At 38.7% G+C, this 22,240-nt stretch overlaps 1 protein-coding gene across 5 annotated transcripts in view; it reads left to right on the forward strand.

Moving 5' to 3' along the window:
* PXDN (peroxidasin) overlaps positions 1–21,952 on the forward strand; it is a 95,975-nt gene extending 74,023 nt beyond the window's left edge. For 3 of the 5 annotated variants that reach the window (XM_039348066.1, XM_039348067.1, XM_039348068.1), the window contains 6 exons: positions 497–631; positions 1,470–1,678; positions 4,695–4,815; positions 8,911–9,043; positions 10,363–10,476; positions 12,789–17,459. In XM_039348066.1, coding sequence (XP_039204000.1) covers positions 497–631; positions 1,470–1,678; positions 4,695–4,815; positions 8,911–9,043; positions 10,363–10,476; positions 12,789–12,914 — 838 coding nt within the window. In that variant the 3' untranslated portion in view covers positions 12,915–17,459. Of the gene's footprint in view, positions 1–496; positions 632–1,469; positions 1,679–2,380; positions 2,485–4,694; positions 4,816–8,910; positions 9,044–10,362; positions 10,477–12,788; positions 17,460–21,698 lie in introns of those variants that run through there. The other 2 variants (XR_005557265.1, XM_039348069.1) reach the window with 2 other exon arrangements.
* The last annotated feature ends 288 nt before the right edge of the window (positions 21,953–22,240 follow it).

Genomic DNA, 22,240 nt, shown 5'->3' on the forward strand with positions numbered 1-22,240 from the left:
ATTTTGCCAGATGTTTTCTAGAAAGTTCCTTGAACCAACGAAAGTTTATTATGTTGGATATCATATTCTGTACCAGCAATTCAGGTGTACAGAACCTTGTTTTGGAAATCAGCTTATACTGTATAAGGCCAATGCTTCTTTACCTTTTTAAAAACATTTTTAAAAAACTAGGGAGCATACTATTTTTTTTCCCTACCATATGAAGTTAATTTCCATCTCTGAAGACAGTTGCATTCTACACAGGTTCAAATATTAGTCTTTCAGTAATATGTGCAGAAAACAGAGACTGCTTGTTTTGAACTTTGTAGATTCAGAACTAAATCTAGTGAGCCCTGTTTCAAATTAACACATATTCAGAGTAAATGTGTCAAGCAAAAATTGAGCAAAAAGATATAATAAATCCAGAATAATATTTTTTAATTGTAGTTTTAAAAATTCAATATAATACTGAATTCATACTTTGGGTCATCTACAATCATTTATTTTTCTTGTATAGATTATATGGTTCACCACTGAACATAGATTTATTTCCTGCTCTTATGCTAGAAGATCTAGTTCCCGGAAGCAGGTTGGGACCTACACTGATGTGTCTCTTGAGCACACAGTTTAAACGTCTCCGAGATGGAGACAGGTAAGTTTGGTATAAAACTGTTCATTCGTTACACTTTGAAGCATTCCAGCAAGAAGATAACCACCTAGAACCAAACATGTAACAACAGTGAGCAATCCTTCTCTTTGCAACTGACTCTTATCATTTGTGAAGAGCCATTTCTTCACAAGTATGCCACAGGAATTAGCAGCAGAGAAGACTTTATTGTGTGAAGTGAATGGCAGTAGCATTTAGACTTATATACCGCGCCACAGTACTTTACAGCCCTCTCTAAGCAGTTTACAGAGTCAGCATAATTGTCCACAATAATCTGGCTCCTCATTTTACCTCAGAAGGATGGAAGGCTGAGTCAACCTTGAGCCTGTCAGGATCAAACTGCTGGCAGTAGATAGAATTAGCCTGCAATACTTCATTCTAACCACTGCACCACCGCACAGTATGTGCAGGATTTAGGATCACAAGGAAACATTTGCATGCAAAGCTCTTGTCACGGATTCCTTGATGCATACCATTATATTGTCATTGTGGACATTAATGCTTTGCTGATTCAAAGCATGACAGAAGGAATTGTGAGGCCTTGCAATTCATTTTGAGTTATCCATGATGAGTTTATATTTATTCAGATAATGCCAAAACATATGCCTCAACTAGAAATATAGGTATGTTTTTTTAACAATCTAAAAAAACCTTTTCAAGAGCTATCAGTAAAAGTAACAACATAGAGAGAAAAGAATCCATGTAGTGCTATTAAATATACTTTAAACGTTCTATTAATGTGAATATATTCCTTTTTTTAGTACTGAATCCTTTACACTGAATACTGACTAACAATTTATTCTTACTTCATGTGAGACTACAGGTTATGGTATGAGAACCCAGGTGTGTTTACTCCAGCGCAGTTGACTCAGGTCAAACAGTCCTCCCTTGCAAGAATTCTCTGTGATAATGGGGACAACATAACCAGGGTACAACGTGATGTTTTTAGAGTGGCTGAGTTCCCACATGGTTATGGAAGCTGTGCTGAAATTCCTAAAGTGGATCTCAGGATGTGGCAGGACTGCTGTGAAGGTATAACCATATGTATTCCCCTGCTCCATCTTTTTTCTTTCTTTGAAGAAACAGTTTTCAAGTAAAATAACACAGTGAAACACTTAAACATCCTGAGTAGGCGAGTCTAATAAAGCTAGTTATAAGATTGTTTTTCCCATTAACGGTCCGGCTTCTAATCCCCATTCACACATCTAATTGAATGTTCCTATCTTAGATGAAGGGACCTGATTTCACATCTCTCTTAACCCCTTGAAGGTCCCTGGGAGACTTCCTGGATAGTGTGTTGTAATTCCTATGTAAACCACTCATTGTATGAGATAAATATTTCCTAAACGTTATGCATGAGCTGCCCATATTTTGTAAACACCGTTTTCATCTGAGGCAGCTTGTTAATTCCCATCGTGTTGCTCTTTAAGCTTCAGCAAGTTTACATTTCTGAGCAAGAAATGTCTAGGGTACGGCAGATTATATCAGCCAAATTTAGTAATACATAACCTCAAATAATCTGGCAGGAGTCTTTGACCTATCAGCTAACTTCTCAAATGAAAACTTTAAAAGCCTTTATCTTTAAGAAATTAAAGGGTAACCAGCAACCAGTGAGGTATATTCAATAGAGATAGGAGAGTAGACTATGGCTGTTTGTTAACAGACAAATGAAGTTCTTGATCCAAAAATGATACTTAATATGCACAGAAATTGTCCTCTTTTCTGCCTCTCTAGTTCCTGAGGTAGAAGGGACTTTAAATCCCATGTGATTCCACAACTTCTCAACATTTCTCCTGAGCCTCATTTCCTAGAAAAGATTGACCAATGTTGTTGCTTACTTCATCTCTAGCAAGCATTCCCCATAATTATGGAGGAGGTATGTTTTGATGTTCCTTGGGTGGGATAAAGTTATGGGAAATGGAGTAGAATAATAGCACAGGTAAAGACAATCCCCACTTTTTTTTTGAATGAAGTCTGAATTAGAAGAGGTGTGAACTCAGTTTAAAAAGCAGCCAGGTTCCTTATACTGGGAAAGTTTTAGAATGCTCTTGGTTTTAAATTTGGTAATTAAATTTATTTGTGATAGCTTTGGTTTGTTCTTTAGCGATCAGTAAAAACTACTCACCATTATGAGATGAAGCTAATATAGTCCAATGAACAGCTAGCTGTTGTGTAATGACCAGCACTTGGTTTCAGAGTGTGTATGTGTGTCTATAGTTACGACTATCTAATAACTATATAGCTTTACCCTACTGGAACAATAAATTTATTGATGAAAATTACTAAGTATTGTTCTAGATTATTTGTGTATGAAAATATACTACAGTACAAATTTCTGTAAACAAGCATTCCCTGAGTTTGGTATAATTCAAATTCCAAAGTTTATTTACTTATTCAGTACTTATACTTGGGCTTGTGTTTTTATGCTTTTATTATTTTTCCTATTTACTCTTATATATTTTTCCAGGTTCAGTATTAAAGTATGGGTTTTTTTCCCCCAAACATTTTGTCTTCTGGAACATTTAAGCAAGTGCCAGCTTAATCACAGCAACACACACACCCCAACACACACCCAGCAACCTTTCTTCTGCACAATAACAAAATCAGAAAATGGTCAGCAAATGTATTTCATTGGGTGATAAGTTGCTCAGTATTCCAAATTTGTCTTATTTTCATCTGTGACCACTGACAAGTACTCCCAGTCTTCAGCCTTCCCTAAATAAGCTGCTGAAAGCCTCAAATCTCTGCTTTCCACAGATCTACCTAGTTAGACATCCTTGATGTTTGTTCAGACATCTGACTACCCAGAACAGTGCTGTTAGTGGGGCATTTTGATGAACAAATCTCCTATTAGTAAGAGATAACATTTCACATTGACATACCTCTCAGTACGCCTGGTATGTGACTTTGAAACCTTACTTTCAGATGTTTTAACATTTTTATTGAGTTAGAAATATTTATTTGTGGTGATTTTAGTGCTTTTATGCTCTGAGCTACCCGGAGTCACTTCAAAAGGAGATGGGTGACAGATAAATACACAAAGAAAGAAATAAATTGAAGATACCTATTTATTCTTAACTCTGCTCCACCCATGCCTTCATAAGATAAATGCAATAATCTGTGGCAGAATTTATTAGGATTAAATTTAGCTTCTAAACTGAGCAAGGCTGTGGCAGAGAAGGTGGAGAGAATGCTGTTTTGCAGAGCTTGAATAAGATTGGGGTGTACAGAGTTTTGGCAAGTGACCTGAAGGAGGCTGCTTAACATTTAGCTTCTCATCCAAGAAGCTTCTTCAGTTCCAGAACTGAAGAAGTTTCTTGGATGAGAAGTGAAATATTTTCAAGGCGAAAACCAAGAAAGTCCCATGCCTTGGGGAAAAAGCATCGTTGGGATTGTGGGATCATAATTACAATAGGATGAAGAAAATGACACCCAATCCTAACTTTGAACCCAATCCCATTGGTAAAAATCAAGCCATTATACTACAGTGCCTTCAACCTACAAGTTGTTTTTCCTATAAACATCATTGATTCTATAAAAGGCAATCCAAGATGATTCCGTTCCAGAGCTATGTCTGGACTAGTGGAGGAATGTGTCCATTTCTTCTAATATCTTTCTGAGCATCTTCACTAGGAAGGAATATTAGTAGCTAAATTATGGTTATTAGTATCAAACAGATCCAGAAAATGTTTTGTAAAGTATCCTATGCTATCATCTTCTATAAGACATTTTAACACCTTTCCTCATTCAATACATTTTACTACCCTCTGAGCCCATAATTTCCTTCCTTTCTTGCTTTCCAGCATCAGCAAGTAGTTTAGCTTGTGAAGCTATAAAAAGAAATGCAATATATATTATCTAGACTAAATGATTACATCTATTAACATGGTAGATTCTTCTCAGATGCATGAGGTTTTGCTGAAAAAAATGGAAAGGATATATTTCAATTTTCCAATACAATAGTTTCTATTCTGGAAGAAACATTGTTTGTTCATGTTTTAAAAAACTGAAGTCTTAACAAAGTTTGGGATCTTCTGTTTAATTTCAGATTGCAGAACTAGAGGACAATTCAATGCATTTTCTTACCACTTCCGAGGAAAGCGCTCTCTTGATTACAGTTTCCGGGAAGACAAGCCTTCAAAGCAGCTAAAAACACGGAGAGCATCAAGGTACACATTGCATTTTTTTTTACTTGCTACTTTTAACATTTATTGTGCTGCTTATGATTTAGTTGCCTGAAGCGTAAAACCCAAAACATCTCAGCAAGTGTTTTTTAATGTGATCGTATGTCCAAGTTATTATTTCGATCAACTTGATTTTTTTTTCTTCCATCATGTCAATTTTGGGGAAATGTCCATAATTTGCCAAGTAAGAGGTCAACTTGTTTGATAACTCAAAAAATATTTCAAAAACTATTCTTAGTTAGGTGCACTATTACAGCAATTTTGCAAGATTGCAGTGAGAGATTCAGGGAGTAATTTTAAAAGCTGCATACAGCCTTTTTGGGAAAAGGGCAAACGCAGGCTGTGGCTGCCTTTTAGAATCTTCTTTGCTGGCATTCACGACTCTGGTTTTAAAACACCACCAAATTAAAAAGCATCTTTGAGCTATTATTTATTTCACAATGTACAAATCGGGTTTGCTTCCCAAATACAGCATAAACTAGAGTTCTGTTAATTATTCTTTTTTACTTAGTATTAGTTTGAATCCATTTAGGATTAGGGCTAGATTTGGATTAAGCCAGTGATGGTGAACCTTTTAGAAACCGAATACCCCAAAACTGCCCCTCACCCCACCCCCTGCTCCACCCACCCTCAGGCCACCCACCACCTCCATGGTTGCCGCAGATCGCCCAGCAGTGCCATGGTGGCCACGCCCTCTACCCACACCCCACAGCATCATCTGCGCATGATGGGGCGCAAGGGCAGAGTCTTGCCCCCACTGCCCGGCTGCCATGTCCTTGGGTGCGTTGCTCCATGCAGGCTGCGCCTGGGGGTAACTCTCCTCCAGGGGGCTGCTGGTGAGGGGGTGCAGGGGGAAGCGGGGCTGGATTAAGCAGGGGGAAGCCACCATTGGATTAAGCAGTCTAGAGTAGACTGCCACCCTTCTCTTGATTAGGCTCAACATATCATGTCCAGTAGGAGCTGTGATTTTGTAACTCCACCCTTATGTGGGAGGGAGTATGCATGTCATTATCCATTCAAGGTAATGACCTAGTGATGGCTGCATCACATGGGGTTGTTTACATTGATGACATCACTGACTGCATTGCCCTCATATCAGAAGAACCAAGATGCTTCCTGGTTGAAAGGATTAGCAGGTGACATCACCATTGCTCGGGTGATGCCAGTTGGGGGCTCCTTTTATGTCCCTGGCAGGAGCTGGAGTGAAGGATGGAAGCTTACCACACCCCATGGCAGCACCCGGGTCTTGAACGCAGTCCTGCTAACCTCCAACACAGCATCTCAACCATGTGAGCCACTGTGCTCCCACATCACTGATTAAACAAACAGATAAGGCACCCCAAAGTTAGCATACAGGTAGTCCTCAATTTACGACCCCAGTTAAGCTCAAAATTTCCATTCCTAAACAAATACTTGTTAAATGAGTTTTGCCCCGTTTTATGATGGTTGCGATTCACAATTGTTAAGTGAAACATTGCAGTTGTTAAGTTAGTAAAATTAAACATGGCATTAATGGATTTCTTGCAACCCAGCTTCCTAACTCTGTGCCCCAGGCCCTGTCCTCATCATTTCCAAATTTATTCCAGAAAATATGAGAATTCCCCAGAAGAGGTTTTGAGACAGCCAGCAAACCTGCAATAAAAGAAAAAGACAAGGCTATTTCAGTTGGATACAAACCACTGTTTTTTAGACTGACAAAAGTCTTTTCTCAGGAAGAAGAATTTATTCTGCACAATGGGAGTCTATTTCGGGAATGGAGACTCAGAAGCAGTGAGCGGTATTAGATTAAGCAGTATCTCAATACAAAATACGAGGGCAATTTGGAAATCAACTTCAGTTTGGTTATCAATGACAGACACTCGCAGATACAGAACTTTTGTTATATACATTAGAAAACTACAACATTACATTACTTTTCAACATAATTGCCATTCAAATTGAGGCGCTTGTCATAACATCTTACAAGGTGTGAAATTTTTTAATAGTAATCGCTCAGCACCAAATATGGGCTATGGGGGGGGATCAAAAACATCCAAACGGAATTGCTTCAAAAGCTCTTGGATATGTGTCTACCGGTGTGCGGGCGAGCATTATCGTGAACCAACACCACATCGGAAGTCAGAATGCCCCGACACTTGTTATGGATGGCTCATCTGAGTTTTCATAACGTTTCACAGTAGCCTTCTGAATTGATGGTTGAACCACGCTCCATGAACTTCACTAGGACTACTTCTTTGGCATCTTAGCATTTGGCGGGATTTTCTATGGCACCACTTCCAGTGTGCTGTTGGTTCACAATAAGATATTATGTTAAATGCCTCAATTTGAATGGCGATTATGTTGAAAAGTAATGTTGTAGTTTTCTAATGTGCATAATAAAAGTTCTGTATCTGCGAGTGTCTGTCATTGATAACCAAACGGAGGTTTATTTCCGAATTGCCCTCATATTTGAGTTCATTCTGATAAATTAAAGAACTTTGGTGTACTTCATTAATCCTGACCAAGGTCCCGCAAGCAAGAGCTCTCCTTTTCCAGTCCTTCTGTAAGATATACTTTTCTAGTACAGGTAGTCCTCGAGTTACGAATGTAACTGAGCCTGCTAATTACAGTACATTCGTAATCTGAGAATTTGTAGTAGTGAATTGCGTAACTTGAAAGCGATTACTCCCTGCTTTTGCCCATGCATTCACTAACTGAATATGCAGGTCATTAAGTGCACACGAGGTATCTCAGGGTGGGGAAGGCAATGGGGGAGCCTAATGCAGAGACAAGACCACTGTGTCCAGCCATCCCCTACCCATTGAGAAACTCCATGCTCCTCTTTCCACATCTTGGGGACCCAAGCTACTTGGCCCTTTTGTCCCCACCCCATTACTGACTGCTAATTTGTGCCATGTTTGAAAGACCCGCACTTTCCACGCTCACCTCCTGAGCGTCTTTGAATGACGGAGCTCTTGTCCAGCTGGGTGGAGAAGTGCCAGACCAGTCTCTCTCCTTCCCCATCAAGTCCCAGCCTCTCTCTCACAAGAGGGTACGCCCCTGCCCTGCCACCTGCTGGAGTGCCGAACCTGCCCAGGTTTCACAAATTGCGCCGCTAGAGAGTTTCCAACTTCACAAGATTTTTTTTTTTCACAAGAACTTGGAAGGTCTGACTTAACTTTATTTTTAGTCCCACGAACTTCTTTTGTTTCCCTGCACATTTCTTCCATTTGCAATGGAGTGTTTTGTAAGCGGCACAGCCAAGAGCAGCGGTCAGGCAATGGAAGGTATTCTCCATTCCATTCTTGCTTGGAGGGGAACCAAGATTACCTGTATGTCCTTATCTAACCGTCACAAAGCAATGGAGCTGCAAAGAACAGCTTCGCCCAGACATTTGAGGTCAGCCTCCCATCCTCCCCCAGGCTGCCTCCAGTTCCAGGTTAGAGGCCGAGGCCATGAATGGGATTCCAGACTGGCATAGCCATGCTTGCAACGAGGAGTGAGCGGGTTCTACCAATCTGTGCTATGCAAAGCAGCAGATCGGGAACGACTGCTGTGATGCTGCAACATACATAACTTTGGGACCCTACTTTTGGTGGGGATGTCGTAACTTTGAATATTTGCTAAATGAAGTTCGAAACTCAAGGATTATCTGTATTCAGGAGGAAACATGATGAGATTTACTACTGGGACCATATTTTCTACAATCAATAGTCTACATGATGTCATAACACTGAAGATCCATTGTCATATGTCTTTTTTTGGGGGGGGGGGCTTGGCTGATCACATACATTCAGCATATGGAGCCAGAATCAATGCATATCTCTTTTGCTTGCCAGTATATTTTAAAAAAAATTCATTACACGTATTGCATGTAACACATAAAATTTCATGAATAAATATAATATACTAATTTTTTAAACGTGATTTAAACTGCATGTATTCAAATTTCCCACCCAGCAAATTGGGTCCTCAGGTCATCTCCACGTGCTAGTAATAATGCATTAAAGATAGCCTGTACAAGGTAGACAACCAGATTTTTTTAAAACATCGATGCCTCTTCTGCACAATGTATGTAACTTACTTTTCTTCTTGTTCCAGTTTTACAAGAGCAAATGCATTGTTTAACAGCACAACTTCATCTTTTGATGAGCACAAGAGAACGCCCATAATGAATGATTTCAAAGAATTTGTTGGAGATATGCAAAAAACAATTACAGACCTCAGAAAACAGGTAAGTTTGAACAGTTCTTCAAATAACATTAAATGCTAAAATGTTTTTGGAGTCAGCTTAAGAGTTGAAAGGATACTTCCTGCCCGAGTAGGAGGGTGGCAGTTTTTACTTATTCCCCACGATATCAAAACCCTGCTTGGGACAATTGGTGGACACACCAGGGATCCTTAAAGATGGTGTGGCAGGGACTGTAGAATTGTGAAAATCAGTAGACATGTCTGTTGTATCACCATCTCTTCAAGGAGGAATTCTGATTAAAGTTTGCATGCTTTAGGAAAACGTATTTGTGTGATATACAATTGCTTAATGTTTTTCATTCAAGCAAGGTATTCTTTTGAAATATACTAAGATCAAATATTATCCTAGATTAGGTGTTGGATTAGGATTTGGGATTCTCAGATTCAAGTTTACCTCATTCATGAAAGCTCACTTTCTCATAACACACTCTAACCTACAGGGTTGTATGGGGAAAAGTTGGAGGAAGAACTATTATATATATGCTGACTTAAGTTCCTAGGAGAGACAGGTTAGCAAACACATTACTATGGTGCAGAAACTACAATTTGATTTGAATCTGGAATGAAAATCCAGATTCATATTAGCTTTGCAATGTTCTGGGAGTGACCTTAGATCAGTTGCTTTCCAAACAGAATTGTGTAAAGATAAAGTTGAGGGACAAATTGAATGAGAAAGGAGAAGAAAAAATAACCAAGAAAGTCTTTTGTCTTTTCTTCCCCATGTATTTTTGTTCTACAACCTCCTTACACTTTGAATCCAAGATACACTTACGACATGCAGAAGTGAATCTGGCCAATAGTTCTTACATGATTAAATGTGCTTATGACTGGATTATCACTGTGTGTGTCCATCACATCCTTCCGGTTCTCTTCTAACTCCGTGTTTGATTAATGGACAAGCAAAACTTCCCAAATCAGCCTGGTTTGAGTCTGTTCTTTCTTCTTTTTAAGGATGGAGTGGCGAAACAGGTTTATATCCTAAATGACATTTTTCTGCAGGAAAGGAACAGAATTAAAATACATACTTTAATGCACAAAATGTCAAAGAAATTCCAAAGGGAGCCTGTGATTTTTTTTTTTTTAGCTGCTGAATGCCTCCCATTCCTTATTTATTGTCGTGCAAAGCAACTTTACCATCTCATGTATCTTATGTTGCCATCTTAGTACAGAAGTTCTCAGTAAAATGCACATGACATTACCATGAGAATTTTTAAGGGTGTTCTATGGCTTTGTTACATTGCACATAAACGGAAACAGAAGTCCTTTTGGCACTGATGGATAAACAACATTTCCCCCGTTCAGATAAAGAAACTTGAGTCACGGCTCAGTAGAACCGAATGTACTGATGCAAATGGCAAATCTTATTCCAGTAATGAAACGTGGAAAAAAGACCCCTGCACCACATGTGAATGCAAGGTGAGTTTAACATGCTTTTAGGCACACATGTATGCATGTGTTCTTGGCCATGTGTCTCCTGGCATGTAGTGAATCTTCCTGAGAAATTTGTGGAGGGCTTGCAACTTTCCATATTTATATTCAGGAGTTTCTTTTTGCTTGTATGAAAATGTTATTGTTATCATAGTTTCACAGTGTTTGGGTCTGCCGCTTTGACTGCCAAGGAGAAAAGCTGCTGCTTTTCAACTGACCGGATTGTCTCCTTGCCAAAAAAACTGCTGCCAGAGAATGTAGAATTGGCAAATTGGGCTTCCTGAAAAATCTAAACTGTTGCTACTTTTTTTTTTTTCTTAGAAAACAAGGTTTCTAGCCCATTTGGCTATGAAGCTACATAGCTAATTTTTTTTTTTTTTTTTAAAGAAAGGGATTGTTTAGTTCACAGTATTCTGGCCTGAGGTTACCACACACTTCAGTGCCTGGATTTTCTCTTGTCCTCTTAGTGGTGAGTAAAACCAAAATAAATGGTATTGAGTCAGAATAAAGTCAGGCAGTTTGCAGAACTTTTGCATATTAAATTTAACAAGTCGTCAAGACAAACTAATTCTGAATTACTGCCTTTATATTTTCTGTACCCACTTGAGCTTGTTTATTTGAAGGGGAAATCTCTTTTAAGATTGCTCAGAACAACTCGGAAGTAAGTCTCATCAAACCTGGTGTGACTCGCTTCTAAGAAGACCCTCACAACAATGCATGTTACTCTATTGCACAGTTATATTTGAAAGTTTGAGACAATCCAGCTGTGGTCTGTATAAAGTTCCCTTCTCTGTATGTTTAGCAAGGAGGCTTGTGATCCATAAAAGTTTATGCATTTTGAAATTTGTTTCAAGTTTTTACAATGCCCTAAGCCTTGGAGGCAGAGTAGTATGTGTGTGTGCTGCTGCAAGATACTGAAACAACTAGTCCATGGAAACTTTCTGGAGCCCTGACATCAATAACATTTAATAACATAATGTTTATATCTAGGACTTAATAATGTCCTTTCACAACATATAGAAAGATTTAACCATAGTTTTAATTGGGAAAATGTGACATTCCTAGACTAGGCCAAATCCAAAAATGCCAGGGAATTTCTAGAAGCCTGGCACTCTGACAAATCAGCCATCAAGAGACACATAGACATTAACAACATCTATAGACTATGCACAAGAGACAAATCAACTAGCCCCAAAGAGAAAAAGACTCCAGTACCTCCCAACCAGTAATCAGCATTCAGGTCAGCATAGATTAACTCCAAGGTCACTTTCAGACCAACAATCAAGTAAGCAACACCCCAATCAAGAAACTGCCACAGAGCCACTGGTAAACAGCCCAACCAAAGATTCCCTAAGACTGCCCCCACCCAAAGAGACAGGCAAGACACCAGAATATAAACTGACAGCAAACAGCACTCCTTACTAGCACAGATGATGTTACCTAGTTAGGGTAACGAAATGTCTGCAAGTAAACAAGCAAGCTCAGAGAGCACCAAGGACCCCTCACTTAATAATGTAAATATTTCAACTTATTCATTTTGTTTTGGTGGGCAGCTGCCAAATATATATATGTCACTGCATTCAGAATGTCATCATGCTTCCATAGTGCTTCCATTCATACAAATTACTGAAAACTTGGAAGAACCCTCCTAGTTCAGAGCAAAACCCATGGAATTAAATATTTTGTCTCACAGAGCTTATCAAAAATCATTGAAAAAAATCCAAGCATGAGAGCATGAAAGTCTTCAGATAAAAGTGCAAAATATGTTTTTAACAGATTGCTGACTTTTATAAAATGGTACTTCAAGAGATGGCTAGCAATCATTGAACAAGCTGTGCATATTAATATTTGTTTTGTTTTGTTATCATTGTTACTCCAGTTTATACCTTACCTTCCTAGATAATGGCATTTAAGGAACAGAGGTCTGCATGATACAGTATATAAATGGAGCAAGATCTCCTTCTCTTTAGAGATTCTCCTTGATCCAAAAATTGATTAAGTTCAAGAAAACAGTGACCCAGTCTAGTTACAATTACTTCACACACAGATTTTTCCCAATGTATCAAGCAATGTGAAGCTTTCTCCACTCTTTGTTTGTCCATTGATTTGTGCATAATATTTTCATTCAGAATCCAGCAAGCAGCTTAGTGTTAAAATATTTACATAGCCTATACTGTATGAGCAATACATGCCCAAATCTCAAATGCACGTACTTCAGTAACATGTTAATATTATCTTTTCTTCTTCTTTTTTATTTTAAAAAGTAACTAAACTATCACTTTCTGCCTTTTAAAATGCAGGTTGGTCAGGTCACCTGTTATGTGGAATCGTGTCCATCACTTGATTGTGCTACACCTGTGAAGCTGAAGGGCATTTGCTGTCCCGTGTGCCTAAAACAAACCGTTAGCAAGGGAAACGCACCCTAAGTCTCAATTGTCACATATCAAGTCATATTGATATCTACCAATGGCAAATACAGGTAACAGTAGGCTTTAAACCACAATAGACAACCAAGAGGTTAAAGGAGAATAGCATTCAGGTGATGGGGTAATAGTGTAAGAAAATCGATTTTACTTCCTTATCCATTGGAAAACCACAAGGTGAAAAGTATTGAAAGGGAAACAGTGTTAGTCAAGATAATTTTATCTTGAAACTTCTCAGGTTCAAGAAATTAAAAACTGGTGCTATTTTTTTGAGAAACATTTGTTTAGTTTTTTAGGCTCCCAGGTTGATTTTTTCTTTCTTTGTACACTGGTAGGAAATCAGGTGCCATTAAAGGAAATAAGGTCCACATAACATAATGCCTAGGTTTACATATTGTATTATGTGGTTCTGTAAACCATGGCTTAGTGTTTGGTGTACTTCCAGCCATTATAGTTTAGTGAATGCACCATGGTAAAATCAAGGCTTAGTGCAATATATGAACACAGATATTGCCTGGAGTCATACATCATTCCACTCATACTTAACCATGTCATAGTGAATAAACCACAATTGGCTGAATTCAGACAGTGTTAGGTCTGCCATGTTTGGGCTACAGAACTCTGCAGTACCAGTAGATGTTAGCAAAGGATGTACGAGAAAATAATATTTGGACTTTTGGATTCCAGTTCTGTGGCAATGAATAATATGCTAAGCTATAAACAAAGTTTTTCAAAGACCAGGGTGGCTGGTTTCATACAATACAGTAAGCAAAACTAAACAAAGCAAATGTTTTAATATGATACAAACATTGGGTCAGTATCTTTCTAACTTGAAAGATACAGATATTTGACTTAGAAAGCTAATCATGCTGGAATGTCATTGCCACAATAACACAATCATACTCTATCTTGCAGTATTAATTCTAATTGAATTTAAGAATGAAAAATCTTAATTTTGGCATCTGTTTACACACCAGTTGTATTAATTAAATCTTGCCCTATCCAATCATTTAACTTCCAGTTTAATATAATGTTTCCCAAGTTTGAAAACTTCCATATTTTTATGGATTTTAGTGCTGGAATTCCTTGGCCAGATTGGCCTTTGCTAACCATTCTTGGAGATGAAGTCCAGACCAAAGGAAGTTGACAGGTTTGGAAAACTCAGTTAAAATATTCATAAGTTTGTGGTACAACAAACTTCTGACTCTCCACCACACTTTACTAGAGGAATGGCTGTAACATAAGAATCAATAACTTAATTCACAAATCTATGTATGCATGAGAAAAAGGATACAGAAAATGAAAATCATAACACATTATCACACTTTTAGACTTTTGAAAATATGTACTTCTTGGTTTAAAGGGCAATTGCTCAGCTGCTTTACATTTTTCACCTGTGTTACATTTTCTGTTTGTTGCCATTCTTGTCTCAGTTGAGATGTTTAGGCTGCCTGTACTTCCATTTCCTATCTACATTAATTCATCTTTCTTACATATAGTACTGCAAACTTGCTCAAGTGGTCCAAGAAATCTGCCACATCAGAACTTAATTTACAGATGTGAAATAATCCCAGAATTCAAATAAGTCTGGGAACTCTCATCCTTATGATGTGGATATTGTCTGTATTCATTCCATGATAATATTTGACTCTGCCCAGAACCATTATTATCATATCTTCTGAGGCTGAGCCAGCTAAAAGGATGTGAGGATTGTTTCATAGTGACTCCTGCCACAAATTAATTCTGGCTCCCATAAATATTCAGCTGTTTTAGGCATCCATTTTTCATTATTCACTTACTAACCAGCTTATATGTACTCACATTTTCCTACTTTATATCTTAGCGATTGCAAATAACCCACATTTGTGCCAAGAAATAAAGCATTATGGAAGACTCCCTTATCATAATAAACCTTAGGCACAGAATGATGACTGAAGAGGTAGGAGGCATTATGCCGTTCTGGGAAATATGTAACAATAGAGAAATTAATCAAACAGTTATTAAAACAATGGAAGAGTTAAGAACCCTCTTGGTAATATTGTGTTTGCATATGCCACAATAATTTCTGAAATCTCTTATCTCTTCTAGCGCTTTTCTGACATTTAATGCCAAGTGCATTCTGACCTCCCAGAATCTATTTTTCCAAATAGTTTAGGGCTACCAGATCAGTATTTCTTTGCTACCATTTAATAGTTATCTGGATTTTAGCATCCCAGATCTGGTAGCTTTAAATATACTCATGTCCTCTTAGAAAATGCTCCAAGACAGTGTTTTTCAAATTTTTCAGATTTAAGATTTGTGGACTTCAACTCCCAGAATTCCCCAGCAAGCATGAGTTACATACATCTTAACATTGTTAAGATTGTCCCAGAGGTGCTTTGGCCAACGGCAACTGGAAGATGTTTCACTTTTCATCCAAGAAAATTCTTCAACTCTGAAAGTCCAGTTGCCTTTTGAAAAAACACCTTTGACCAAGAATCTCTGTAGACAGTTGTTAAGATTGAAAACACTGTTATAGAACATGCCTTAATCAATTGTTCCAGAACTGACCTAAGTCAGGTTCAACAAAATTGCTCTTTGTATGGCTTGGATCCCATAGTTTTAAATATAGTTACAGCTAAAGATATAGATAACAGCATTTTTGGCTTGAGGACCAGGAAGGTTTAAACTATGATTCTCCAATGAGCTTCTCCCCTGATATGCTAACTCAGAAGATACCTTGAAAATGTGAACATAAAAACCAATAGGTGAGGGTTTCAGGAAAAGATTAATTGGATGTAGATACTAGCATCATACTGGTTAAATATACAATTTTTCAGGAAAATACATCTTCAAAATTACATTCACCTTCTGACCTGAATTATTGTGTAGCCTGAAAACAAATGTCATGCATTCATCTGTGTATAAAAGGTGCCAACCTTTAATGAAAATGCTGCTAAAGCTTCTCTAAAATACTTTGTGAACAAATGAGTTGTACTGAAGCAGTGTGCATAGAGTAGCACCTAAAATCTATTGATCCTAGATGGATTGTTGCATGATTTTGCAATAAAATCTGTTAATATGAAGGAACAAAACATTTCAAAGTCTTTGGTTACATGGCGCCTGTTTTCTCTACATAGTACTTGTGTCAAAATCATGTTAAACATTACTATTTGTGAATCTGTATGCCCAGATATGTGTTTTAAGGACTGTTATTATTATGTCTACATTAATTTAGCATTGTTTACCTGTATTTTCAATATTGCCTTTTTTATAACCAACCATATATTATTACAGTCAGCGAAGAAAAGCTCTCATACCTCATTTGACCGATGTGTTTGTCTTCACGACTGGTACTTCAGCAAATCATTAATTTGTAGAATTTAGCCATCTTCTGAAGTGACATTAATCAATTTTCATATAGTTTCAAAAAGAGAAATTAACCATGGGATTTGTTCAGTGTGTATTCCACCAGCATCTGTTAATAGCTGCTTTATAAAAGTATTTTGAGAATACATAGCAATCGATAAACACATTTTATAGAATTTTTTAAAGACTACTATCTTAAACATCTTTACTTAAAAGTAAGCCCAATCTCAGTAGGACTTATAACCAGATAAACAGGTACAGGATTGAACTTAAAAGCAAATTCCTAGATAAAGATTTGACTTTGATGCCGATGATGCGAATTGTACTTAATTTTAAGGATTACCTGTTAGGTCTTTCAGAACCTCAGTAAATCCTGTATTTTCACAATCCAGATCACATTTTTTGTAGGGATTTTCTCTAGAATTGTTTCATATTTGGGCAAATTCACAAATTATGATATATAACCATAACTGAAGCACATTACTGCAGATATACAACATGTTGAAATCTTAAGTTACTAATATCAATTTATTTTGATGCTGCAGATACACTAAAAAAAATCTGCTCAGGTATTTTGCAAAACAGGCTTATGCAAATCTACTCAAATTAAGTCATATTAAATATCTCTGTGTGTGGGGGTGTCTGTACCCAAATAAAGGGGTACAGGGTTGCACCATGGTCACTGAAGAATATCTTTTCCAAGAATCAGTAACCAAACAACTCTGGCTTCCTATATTGAAATGAAATATTTGATCTCCATGCAAAAATCCAATGAGTCATTGAAAAGAGGGTTTGTAGCCCATTTCTGTTAACACTATAATCAATATTGTTCAAATAATATGTAAAATGATGTAACTTCCAGCATTTATAGCTAAACAAATAGCAGGAAATGTTTGGTGTTAAACAAATAGACCTAATTCTATAATTATCACGTAAACCAAATATTATAAAATGATTTTTTTTACATTTTTTGCCAATTAAAAATTCATGTAGCATTTTTGAGACAGTGGCCGATGGCTGAATGATCATTTTTTTCTCAGTATTTTGTTGGTGGCAATTGTTCCATATTTATTTACTTTGTTAAAATTCCTACCGAAAATAAAATTTACTTGCTTTCTTCTACTTAATAAATCTACCAAAGAATTGTTTGCACTGTTATGAATGCTTTTCATTTACAATAAACAGGTCACATTTTTTTAAGCTGGAGTCATGATAAATTATTTCTGATGATTTATTCACACCATGAGCTGCACTGATGAAATACGTAGACAGTAACAGAAGCATTGTGGGGAATTCAAATGGCAGGTGTTGCTAAGACTTATCACCCAACCCTGCCTTTTCTAAGTATTGCCCTTCTCTACTGTCTGTAAAAAGAAGTCGCCACATCAGGGCAGTGCAGACTTCCAGGTTGAGAACAGAAAGATGGGTCACAAGGAGAAAAACAGCTTTTCTAAAACTGAGGCCATTTCCAGAAGTGGCTAGTATGACATCTACATAGCCACACATTTACAATTTTGACCAGCAGTGTTTGCAGCAAACCACAGGGACACCAAAATCACCACACTGACACAATGGAAAGGTAAAGGTAAAGTTTCCCCTGTCCAGCTGTGTCCAACTCTAGGGGGCGGTGCTCATCTTAGCCCAGGGAGCCCGCATTATCAGAAGACATTTCTGTGACTATATGCCAAAAGTACACGGAGTGCTGTTACCTGCCCACCAAAGTGGTACCTATTTATCTAACTCAAATTTGTATGCTTTTGAATTGCTTAGGTGGGCAGGAGCTGGGGCAAGTTAATGGGAGCTCACCCTGTTGCACAGCGCTCAGGGTCTCGAACCCAGGCTTTCAGCTTTCCAGCTGACAAACTCAGCATCTTTAATTGCTGAGTCTTCACGTTCCCCTCCACACACACACCCAATGATACCATCGCATAAATGCCACCACTACAAAACTTGTGTTCTGACATCTGATGTTAATGTGCACATTGCAACAATTGTGTAGTATCGCTATGCATATATCATTTGCTCTCCCTTCCTATCCCTAGGCACCCATGATTGCGAGCAGATGTAGTGAGAGTCTGTTTTGTAGCCTCAAGATATACATGTAAATATAATTTTCCTGATCAGCTGCCAGATCATAAGAAAGGATAGGTCTTTATTCCATGGGCTTTTCACCATCTTTCTGATTGTGGATCCCTGTTTGGGTGACTGTGTTGCCCTATGGGAGCTCAGGTTGCATGGATATTTGGGTCTTCATCTATGGATATGCCCATGTTGCTTCTCCACCAGAGCAATTTACCAAGTTTTCTTTTTTTATCTTCCCACTCTAGCCTAAGAGGTTCGCAACCTTGGTTTTTCATGTTGGTTTCTCATCCAAATATTAAGCAGCTCTAGTAGTAATATTTGCATTAACTATGAGAAGATGGGGTAAAAAGACTTGGTCAGATTACAAGACTGGATTGTGGTTTTACAATGTGCAAACTATTGAAAAAAAAAGATTTCTTTTAAGATCTAACCCTAATATAATCGCTCTATGCACAGTCAGCTTTATCTCAATTTAGAATCTATAAAAGCAGATGATCTCTGCTAGCTGATGGCTGCACAATTTTATTTCACATTTCAAGTGTTGCCTACCCATTTTTGTATTTTCAACTAACATTATTTATTACAAAGTTCTGGTGAGCCAGTTGTTTTGCGTCATTTTGCAAACCAGAAATTGGGATTTTTCTGAATTACTGAATGCCTCTTAGATGCTATTGGGGAAGACAAGTATCTGCCCTGTTTTGTCTGTACTCTTTAGGTCAATTAAAATGAGCTAACTCTTTCCCACCCTTTCTCATTCTTTCCTTCCTGTTTTCTTAAATGCTCAAGGTAGTGAACACAAGAATGTTTCTTGATTTTTACCCCTATAACAAGCGGTGGGGTTGGTTGCACTGACAGCCAATCAACCAGTGATTTCTATTTTTAAAACAAGTAGATGTTTGCTGTATGAGCTGGGGTTTGCTATAGATCTGGCTAAAAAAAAAAAAAAAGCTTTAAAGCTTCACTTCTGGCTACCTTCAGGACCTGCTGTGACCTTTGGCTATTAGTGCTTTTGCTTTGTTTTCTTAGCTTCTAAGCTTTCCAAAAAGAACTTGGTTATCATTATCTACCTTGTTCAACATCCTGTCTATTTCAAGGGCATTCTTGGAAATTCATGTTTTCCCTCAAACTAAAAAAGTACTAACTTACTAATTTTAAATATTAGACTTCAAAACAGCTTTCCTAGGTTGGCTTACAGCTCTAAATTTTTACCATTAAAACTTTAAAAATACAGGCAGCAATATAAGTGTTATATATCATAGCATCAGTCCCTCAGTGAGGAACAGTTCAGAAAATCAATTCCACAAGAAGGCTAAAACTACTTTTATTAAGACTATAATAAAAGATTTTTGCAAGTCTGATTTAATTTAGTAAATTAGGGAGGTGCTTCTGAAGTTATTGCTATGTGCCACAAAGTTGATGTTAACTCAGCAACTACATACAGCTGTACCAATTTGGCCCTTCAAGTCTTCCAGTAATGCACCTATCACTGCAGTAATCAAGTCCATTTACCTCAGGGGTGTCAAACTCTATTTCATTAAGGGCCACATTAGCATTGTGGTTGCCCTCGGGGGTGCCAGGAGAGACGGTGTGTGTGTGTGGCCGACTGGCTGGGTGGGCATGGATGGCTTGATGTTGCTCGCATCGGGAGGTGCTGTGGGGGGAGGGGTGGGCAGGGCTGTGGGAGGGATCTGAGGAGGGGGATGGGACTGGGGCAGGCACCGGAGCCTGGTCCAACAGAGGAACCTTGCCATCTCTCTTGGGCCACACAGGGGGCCCCCAGATGGTGGTGTGGGCTGCTCAGGCCCTGGTCAGTGGGCACTGGGCCTTCATGACCTGACCTGGCACCACTTCCTAAGGGGTGCCCCACTGTGCATGGGGCACTCCAGATCTGGGCTTGGGCAGAGCACTGAGGGGAGTCCTGGCTGCCTCTTGCAGGTGCAGGCTCCCCACCTTTCCTGTTTGCCAGGGCCATTGGGGATGTGGCGGTGGGTGGGAGGCTCATCCTGCATGTGCAGCAGAGCTGGAGAATGAAGTTGGATGGCAGAGATGACCACAGTGTGGTGGTGATGGTGACTGGTTGGACTGCCTTGCTGCAGCCGAACCATATATCTTTGCGTGCCTGCACTCACCATGGCTGGCCTCCCAGTGCATGCCGGATCATATGCCTCTGCCTCTACTTGCTGCTTGGAGGGCCAGCCCAGTGGTTATGCTCGGACTCACTTGTGCTGCATGGGCTGCAAGATCCCGGGATGCCTCCTGTGCGCATGCCCATGGGGGCACCCGGCTGGGCTGGGCCAGGACAGTGGGGACCAGTCCATCGCCATCTCGAGATCTGGGCCCATCGTGGTCCATGGGCCTTGAGTTTGACATGTCTGATTTACTTTGTTTCTAGTCATCCATTTTTTTTTTTCATCTTCCCAGAATTATAAACTTCACACCAAAGCATATCCTGCTTCCTCAAGTTAGAAAGTGTCACAAGAAAATTGCCGGCATGATTCTCATCTTTGTAGCATCTGGTAACTTTTCCAAGGCCTTCATTGCTATATGACCAAGCACTAGTTTGTGGTGGGGATGTGGCTTGTGGTATGTGCATATTTTTCAATTTCCAGGCTAGGCTGAGATAGGCAAGGCTGGCTCATGGTAACCCAGCTGGTTTCTGTACTTAAGGAAGGCCTAGAACCACTATATCACATTGATCTAGATGCGTGCCCAACAGTTATGTATCTTGTCATGAAGTAGAAACTGGTGATGGGAATTTTCTATTACCTTGCTGGAGTTTACTTTGGAAACATTGAGAGGTAGGGAAGGGAAGGCCTAAGATTTGCTTGCCCTGGATCCTTAACACACACATATACACACACCATAAAACACACTGTTAAATCAGTCAAAAGCAATCTATTTTGCTAGGTGGTATTTACCAAGGGAGCATTTAATTTGGCTCTGAGATATCACTTGCATGCGCATTTCTTCATGTTTACTTTTACTATAGTTGAATAAAATGGCTCTTCCACTATCGTGTCTAAATCACCCCTTGTTCGCTCTCATTCTCCTTTGTGTTCCTTGGCTGTCCTTCTAAATGGTCCTCATGAAAGCTTCAGCTTCCTATGTGACTGTTCAGCTTCATAATTCCTTTTCCTCTGCCTCTCTATGGAGCCTGTTTTTTTCTTAGCAAAATTTCCACTGGACTAAGGAGAGCTTTTTGCTTCAGCTATTGCCATGGGGATATTATTGTGTCTTTGGGTTCTCCATAACTGTGAAAGGAAGTGTGTTGTTCAAGGTGTTGCCTCTGGTACACAGTTGGATGCTTTGCCAAATTTGACCAATGATGGATATCCTTCCCTGGCTTGTTCTTTGCAGAGTTGGTTGAGGTGTTCTGAAGAAATACAGCTATCCTGTCACTCCTCTTTCTGCAGATCTGGATGGAGAATCCCAACAGCAGAATTTCTCTTGTCAGCATCCTCTTTCATGCTGAGCTGCCTCAGATCTGCCAGATGTATTCCATTTTAATGCAAGGGAACCCGGAACATTACTCACGTAATAATTCTGATTTAATGGCTTTTAGCTCACCTTTCTGCTGGGCTATTAGCTTAAACGGAACCACACCTTCAAGCAGAAAGACACCAGTTTGAATAAATTTATGCATTCGGAGCTCTTTGTCAAATGACCCCAAAAAATCATGTTTATATCTTAATTCTTTGATGCTTAATGATTCCCAAATGATTTACTGATTCCAAACATGGCAGTTTATTGTTTGAAATGCTTGTGTTAAAGGAGAAGAAATTTTTTTTTAAAGCACTGTACATGCCATTGCAGAGGAAGATAGTTTATTTTCTTTGGAGGAAGTAAGAGCAGACTTTCTTCTTCCTTAAAAAGTACTTACTTTTCTGCCAAAGCAGAAA

Source organism: Crotalus tigris, unplaced genomic scaffold (assembly GCF_016545835.1).
Source record: "Crotalus tigris isolate CLP2741 ecotype Arizona unplaced genomic scaffold, ASM1654583v1 scf7180000018117.651136, whole genome shotgun sequence".
Classification (NCBI taxonomy): Eukaryota; Metazoa; Chordata; class Lepidosauria; order Squamata; family Viperidae; genus Crotalus; species Crotalus tigris.